This window comes from Acartia tonsa, chromosome 15, assembly GCF_053477335.1.
Source record: "Acartia tonsa isolate MP-2025a chromosome 15, ASM5347733v1, whole genome shotgun sequence".
Classification (NCBI taxonomy): domain Eukaryota; kingdom Metazoa; phylum Arthropoda; class Copepoda; order Calanoida; family Acartiidae; genus Acartia; species Acartia tonsa.
In genome coordinates, this window is record NC_137274.1 from 5,654,715 (window position 1) to 5,662,747 (window position 8,033).

The following is an 8,033-nucleotide window of genomic DNA, read 5'->3' on the forward strand; positions in this document are numbered from 1 at the left end:
GGAGATAAAGTTATTTAACCCTTCCTTCCTCTAATGTTTTACTGTAATGTAGTACATCTATGAATATATTGTGTATGCAGGGTGGTGGAGAGAGAAGAGGGGAGGGATATTCCCGTGGGGGACAAGGTGGTGGGGGTGCCACATCCAGAGAATAGGCGGTATTTTTAAATTACAACTGCGGCTTTTCACCAAACAAGAAATAACTAACATTTCTCCCACAAAAAATCCGCGATTTTATCAACAGTAAAGCTGAAATCAGTCAACAACAAAAAAAGCCGTCAAAAATCCGCCATTTTTTTTCTTTATAAATGACGTCATCTCCTGGTGAAACCTATTTTTATAAAATATCGGAATACTGATGACAACAAAATTTTGGCTAAAACATTTTTTATTGAAAATTTGAAGAATATGACCAGTGCAATTTTAAAATTTGTTTATTAATAATTATCTGTTATATTTGTAAATTATATATATTAACTTATCTATGGTAAGTTATGGTTTTTGGATTTTATTTATTCTTTAACACCTAGATATTTGCTTCAAATTGTTGGTCGTTCGAACACAATCTGATTTTAACATCAGTGCACTTTTTAAACTTAAAAATAATACCTATTGTTACAAATCAAAAGTGTTTTCAAGTATGGCTACAAAATCGATTAATATCCGCTGGTTTAGTGTAGAACCGGTTCTCAGCCATACTGAAAAATCATATATCCCATCGTATTATAGCTAATTTTTCACTAGTGTTTAAATAAAAATTATAAAATATTTACCAGTTTTGTTAGATTGGGCCTTCGGACCCTCAGGTCTAACAAAACTGTTTATATTCATATAATTTTTCTTTCTAATATCCGCGAAAAGCTTTCTATATTACGATGCGATAAATAACTATTCTCATAATCATTCGAATCCGGTGGATAGGAACCGGTTCTCATCCATACGAAAAAAACTATGTCCAGCTATGTCTAGCATCGAATTATATCCAGCTTTCTACGAATATAAAAATGTACAATCATAAGATTAAAACCAGTTTTTTTAGCCCGTGCCTTAGGCACCTCGGGGCTAAAAAAAACTGGTTTTAATTGTACATTCTATATCCGCGGAAAGCTGTCTATATTACGATGCGATAAATAACTATTTAACTATTTTTGGATTATTAATAGACCCTGTTTATTCTAAAAGAACTTTTTCTAATGATGGTATTTTATATCCTAGAGATCTTTGTACAAAAAAAAATATTTTCTACGATTTGTCATTTTTGTATACAAGCAAATTTTAAGCATTCATAAAAAAAGTTGTAAGGAGCAGTAATGGATTTACATTCCTTACCCAAAATGAGTTAGAAATAAGCTTTTAGATAATTCCTATAAATGGCTTAAAACTACGCCCCCCCCCCCCCCACAATCACATAATCACATAGGGTACCAAATAATGCCACGGTCGTAGCGGCCTTGCGTCATATTGGAAGGGTGACGCAAATTTCAGATCTCAGTTTTCGCTATTTCGATTTACTATTTTCTCTATAAGATAAAAGCGAAGATTGCTAGACTATCTAATTCGCTGTAATATAAAGATACATTTTTCTCAAATCGCCTAATCTAATCTGGGGTCTGAAATTTGCGTCACCCTTCCAACCTGACGCAAGACGCATAACCGCCACGACCGTGGCATTATTTTGTCCACTATCAAGGTGTATATATTCTGCATGAGATCTTGTGCAGAATATACACCCTTGAACCACATTTTATAAACTATAGAAATATTTCCCAACTTTGGTTTGTAACACTAGTTAGAAAATTTATGGCAAGCTTTTTTATTTTGATAATATTAACTTTAAGATGCTAAGGTTTTGAATTTTTAAAAAATGTAATTAAGAGGCATTTTTTACTCTAGTATATAATAAAAGAATATGCGTTATAGTAGCATTTTAAACAATGAAGAATTTTTAACAGCTGGGCCTTGTATTATACTGTAAGTAGCGCGTTAAGATAGAGTTAGCGCGCGTTTTCTCATGCCGGAAGCATTGTATATTAAAATTGAAAAATAAAGGAACTTCTACGTGACTAGGCCCGTTATAAGTAATAGGATCTAGTACAATTCATGGTAAAATGTTTTTGGTAGCTATTATCAAATTATATGAGCATTAAAGGCTGTAGCTGCCAAACGGCCGAACGTACATGCCATGCCTGCGAACCGCTTTAAGCGACATAAGAAGGAATAGTAAAAATCCAATGATGTACAGGGAAAGCTTCGCCAAAGAAAAAAGCGTTAAAAAAAGTTTTTTGCGCATTTACCTAATGACTATTCCAGAGCATATTTAGGCCTCTTATTGTGGGTTAAAATATTGTGCAAGCATAATCTATAAGTTGCAATGTTTAGCCGTTAGCAGTTTTTAAGTTCCGAGATTTTTGGAGATAATCATTACAAGGAACATTTCACCATGAACTGCATTAGATAAAAGTAATTTTATTAAACAAAACACAAATAATTCAGAAAAAAGGTATTCTAAATTAAAAATACTTGTTTTAAAATTCTTTTTATAAAGGTTTTTTTTAATGCAACCATCTCGTAATCAGTGAGCAAATGGCACTTAGAATTCGAATTTCCATCTGAAATTTTGCATGAGTAAGCCTTGATAGGTCTATTTTCCCTAAATCGAACAAAAAGTTGGAAAAGTAACAGCTAACGTCTGGCAGCTCAGCCGTTTTGCAATTTTTTGTATCTATATAGTGGAAATTAATCACGAAACCAATCTCCACAAAATACTCTTCGCCACTCCAAAACGCTATTAAACAGTTCTAGTCGGTAGCTGTTGGAACTAGAAGTTTTAAAAATGGTTATTGCCATCATTTAACACGAATTAAACAAAAAATCTATTTTAAAAAGTTGATTCCTACGTAATTGATAATGGATTTACCCTGAAAATAGGCATAAACAGCTCAGCCACCAGTAGTTACTTTTCCAACTTTTTGTTCGATTTAGGGAAAATAGACCTACCAAGGATTACACATGCAAAAGTTCAGATCGAAATTCGAATTCTAAGTGGCATTTGCTTACTGATTACGAGTTGGTTACATTAACCCCCCCCCCCCTTGTAATAATTTGTCTTTGAGACTTTAGAAAGGCATTTGACGATGCATATTTACGAACTAGCTTCTATTTCAAACTTATACTTAGCAATAAAGTTTAATTTACAATCGGGAAGAGAAAAAATTGTTTTTAGAATACTTTTTTTCGTTTGTGATCATGAATTTTTAGAAATTAGGAGTTTAAATTTTGAATTCATCCGGGCATTTTCTATAATCTACTCTCTGGGTTCAACTTATACTTTTAATTAAATTAGAGATATTTTATTTTTATGAAGAGCATATAATTTTTATTAAAAAAAATTCTATTTTTAATCAGATTATATATTTTATGTTACAAATTTCCTTAAAGGAGAAAACTATTTTGGTTGATAATTCGTTGAATTAATATTTTTATGAAAATTTATTGTTATATTTTATATATGTTGCTTATGATACAAAAATTAAAAGTTTATTATAATATTATATATTATTTTAAAAAAACGCTAAATTCTATTATATAAAGTAATAAACCTAAACACTTTATGTTCATCAATTAAAATCTGCTAAAAAAAATTGAAAATAAATAGATTTTAGTGTTTTTTTCCCGAATTTTTTCTGCGTATGAAGTGAATATCAGGGACATTGGTTATGGTATTAACAAGCATATTCTTGGCCATGTAGACTATGTAAAGTGGGGAGGGGACATTGGACTGGAAATTACACTTGTACCCAATAGTTTTTTTTAGTTGACTCGATATAAGTTTGAATGGTTGGTGTCCAATAGGTAGTGACCAAACTTTTTATCCAATAATTTTAATCTGCTCCATCATTATTCCCTCGGGTAAAAAATATTCATTCCTAAACAAAAAACTGGATATCATTTAAACAAAAACTCATTTTTATGCTAAAATGTGGTTTAATTTTCATTTATTTCCCTGGTATCATTTTTCTTTTAGTAATAAAAATTCTAAAATCTTGCAAAAAAAATTGAAAATCTTCAAAAAAAAATTCAAAAATCTTCTATAAATATTTTCTCAAATTTTCATATAAATATGACTGTATAGATATGGGAACTTCAGTCGTGCGAGGCTTGTGGTGCAGAACTGAGATTCTGTTTACCGGCTGCCATGCTCGGGGAAAAAAATGACTACCTCGGGGATAAAAATGATATCAGGGAAAAAAATGATACCAGGGAAATAAATGATACCAGGGAAATAAATGATACCGGGGAAATAAATGACTACCTCGGGGAGAAAAAAAGAATATTTACATCCACTATTTAAGGGGTCGTTTATATGGGAATGTGATTTTATTGCTATTGTCTTATCCCTTTACATCTGCATGGCTCCAGGTCCCTGCATACTTTTTATACAGAAGTTGGATTTTTAAAAATTTCAAAGATTTATGGACTTTACTTACATCAAAATCCCCACTTTTAAGAAGAAAAGATTATTACACTAGTCCCCAAAGTTTTATAATAACGTCTTCATATTTGTTGGCTTACCAGCTTTGGGGACTTTAATGAATTTTAATTTGTCTACAGGTTTCAATCACTAATTATAATCTACAGAAGGGGTAATTTTGTTTATCATCTTTAGGGATATTGGTCATTGTCCTATCCCTGAATATAAGTCCATTTATCTTAGAAATTTTGAAAAATCTTATTTGAGTTTGTAATCTGGTGTGGGCGATGTTAATGAATGGTATGAATGAAATTTGGTTGACTCTGCATCATCTTAACAAAAATATAAAAAAAATATTTCACAAAAAAATGAAAAAAAATCTACAAATTATTTTAATGGCTAAATTATGTAATCACTGACCTACTAAGAGTTTTTAAAACTTTTAATAAACTTTGAATTTATTTTTATAAATTCTGAAAAAAAGGAAAAAAATTAAACCTCTTAATGGTAATTATTCTTTAAAATTATTTATATCTCTTGGTGGGTCAAACTAAATTAATTTTAATGTATGTCTTTTAATATTTGTTTTAATAACCATATTTTAATCTCTAGTAAATATTGGCATAAAAAAAAATTCTGGAAACCCTTTTTTTGTGAATATTTGATGTTTTTTAAATTGATAAAAAAAAGCAGGCCTATGTGGTGTTTTAAAATTAACAACAAATGAGTTTTTAAAAATGATTTAGATTATTTCTAACCTAATGAGCACCTAAAAATTTTCTTTAACAAACATATAGTCCTGCTTTTAATAGTAACATTTACACATATTTTACTGGTAAATATTAAGAAGAAAAAATCCCGATTTTGACCAACAAAAATACCCCTTATGATAATTCATATTTCATTCTACTAATATTGATCTGAAGTTGTCACTTGATCCAATCATGCATCCTTGTTAAAGGTGGATAAAAAAAAACGCGGGAAAATACCTTATTCCCGCGTTTTTCTATGCCACCTGCTTGTATAATGTCATACATAGTCAGTAATGAGATGGAGTATGATACAGGGAGGGAGGGGACATTGGCCTGTAATTTAAAGCAGTACCCAAAGTTTATAATCATTTCATTAACTTTGAATTGTGATTGGTCCAAACTTTTCAACCAATCTGCAGAATTGGGGATTCTTGCTCAACATCATTATAAGAGATATAATTTAGATTATCGTCCATTGTCTTATCCCCTTCAGATGATTGGTACATGCGACATCTTGAAAGCGTCCAAAATTCTATTCTTCCTTTTCCTGTTATAAATTAGGAAATGCAGATATTGTCAATGAATCCTGAGTTGCTAGGGGAATGTTAACACACAAACGACAACTTCTTAATTCCTACTCCCAAATTCTTTAAACTTTTTAAAAGATGATATTAGGGGTGTATGAATTTAGAAGGAATTTTGTGTTAATATTTTCTTGGACCAATTTAATTTACATAAAGGAATATAAGTTGGTCTATGGAGTGGAGGGGGAGGGGGGGGCATTGGACCGTCAGTAGTTACCCAAAGTTGTATAAGCGGGTCGTCCTTTTTGTTTGGCTAATAAACTTTGGTCAATTTTATTGAATTCTGATTGGTTGGTTTCAAACTTTTCAACCAGCAATTTTAAACAGATAGAAGGGATCCAGGGATGTTTAGTTATCGTCCCTTGTCTTATATCCTAAGGTAGGGTTGGGCCGGATATCCGGTCTGGCCTGTTATCCGACCATTTTCAATATCCGGCCGGATTCCGGATATTAAAACTATCCGGTTACATGATATCCGGCTGATTTTTGACGCCGGATATCCGTTTATCCGGCCGGATATCTGGTTATCCGGCCGGATATCTGGTTATTTGCCGGATATCGAACTTTGGCAAGATATCCGGCCGGGACCGGATATCCGGCATTAGAAATCAGCCGGATATCCGGTTTCCGGCCAAAAAGTATCCGGCCCAAGCCTACCCTAAGGTCCCTGGCAAGTATTTATTCAACTTATATTCCTTACTGCATAAGATAATCTAACATCCAAAGAAGTAAATAACTAAACCTGGTGATATCCTTTTACATAAAGTAGTAAGGATTTTTTGTCTTAATCTTAAGATATCGGACTCTATTAAGCTTATTATGTACTTAAGTTAGCTTAGGCAATAGTTTTGCCCCCCTCCCATTCTCCTCTGGAGCATAGGGGCGAAGCAATTTCTAGTCCTATTAATTAAGATTTATTTATCGTCTGAAACTTAGGTAATATTTTACTGAACCACTGAACCGATTTTACCGTTCTAGATTTTTGAGAATCTTGTCAGACATAATCCTAAGGACCACATTTATTGGAACTCAGATTATCAAATTAATTTTTGGATTTAAAATTAAATCTTCTGAAAGCTTTTTCATCTAATTATCTTTTGAAATGATTTATATTTTGATCAAATTTTATTACAAGATAATTTTTTGAATTTGCTTTATTAGGGGAGGCTGAATATAAAACTGTCGTCATAGAGAAAAAAATGTAAAGCATTTCATGTACCTGCATTTTTTAAATGTATAAAAGAAAAACTACCCTCTTTTAACTCCTCGGATATAACAGCTGACTTTCAGTTTCCCGCCAAAATTCTATCAATTCCCGCCAAATTAGATATTACGGTTTTCGTGTGCAATATTTTTCTCGTGCTTTTAGTTTGGTTGGTAGGTAACTAAGTTGGTCTGCTATGCTCTTAAATCTCCAAAAGTAAAACACACATCCCTCCTTTTCTTTCCTGGTGATACAAACTAGTGTGCTCTACAAGGGGGGGGGGGGGGAAGTTCTGACACATGAAAAAAAAAAAAAAAATTTAAGTTAAAAATCAACTTATAAAACAAAATATGCATATTTTTTCTTCAAATATGTGAATAATATTAAAAAAGATACATATTTTGTTTTATAAGTTGACCTGTAACTTTAAAAAAAAAATTTTTTTTTCAATTTTACCTGTACAGAGACCACCTGGAGGCCTGGAGCTCCGGAACCTGGAGGCCTATCCAAAAAATTTTAAATCTGGGGGAAATTCATCACATAAGAATGATTTTATCCCTAATAACCTATCCTCTCAGTCCAAAGATAAAGCCTATACTCACCGTTTACGCAAATGTGTCAGAATTCCCCCCCCCCCCCCCCTTATACACACACACACATCCTACTTATGCTTTATCCAAGGTAAAGTTTAAGTAGGTTCAATCAATCAATCAAACAAAATTGTCAGATTTTTCAACAGCATAAAGTAAGGTTAACCCAAGGTCTTATATTATGCCCATACTTTTTTTGTTTAAAACTTTCGATGATTATTTTATAAGATCATTTGAAGATTTTTCAAAAAATAACAACTTATAAACCCATTAGGTACTGTTAAAATGGATTATTTCTAAAAAGCCACCCCCTTGATTGATTGATTGCTATGTCAAAGATGGATAGACATGCCATCAATAAAAAAATTGTAAATAAAATCTAAATATATATATTATATTATGTATTTGTTATAATTTTGAACAAATTAGTTT

At 31.8% G+C, this 8,033-nt stretch overlaps 1 protein-coding gene across 5 annotated transcripts in view; it reads left to right on the forward strand.

The window, feature by feature from the left end:
- The window catches only part of Syp (synaptotagmin binding cytoplasmic RNA interacting protein), a 32,885-nt gene extending 24,900 nt beyond the window's left edge, over positions 1-7,985 (forward strand). Inside the window, exons 19-20 of one of the 5 annotated variants that reach the window (XR_013875532.1) lie at positions 78-487; positions 7,876-7,985. Coding sequence is in view for 1 of the 5 variants with exons in the window: in XM_080150098.1 (XP_080006224.1) it covers positions 78-155 (78 nt within the window). In the remaining 4 variants the exon portion in view is untranslated. Of the gene's footprint in view, positions 1-77; positions 1,385-3,405; positions 5,106-7,875 lie in introns of those variants that run through there. The other 4 variants (XR_013875533.1, XR_013875530.1, XR_013875531.1 and 1 more) reach the window with 4 other exon arrangements.
- The last annotated feature ends 48 nt before the right edge of the window (positions 7,986-8,033 follow it).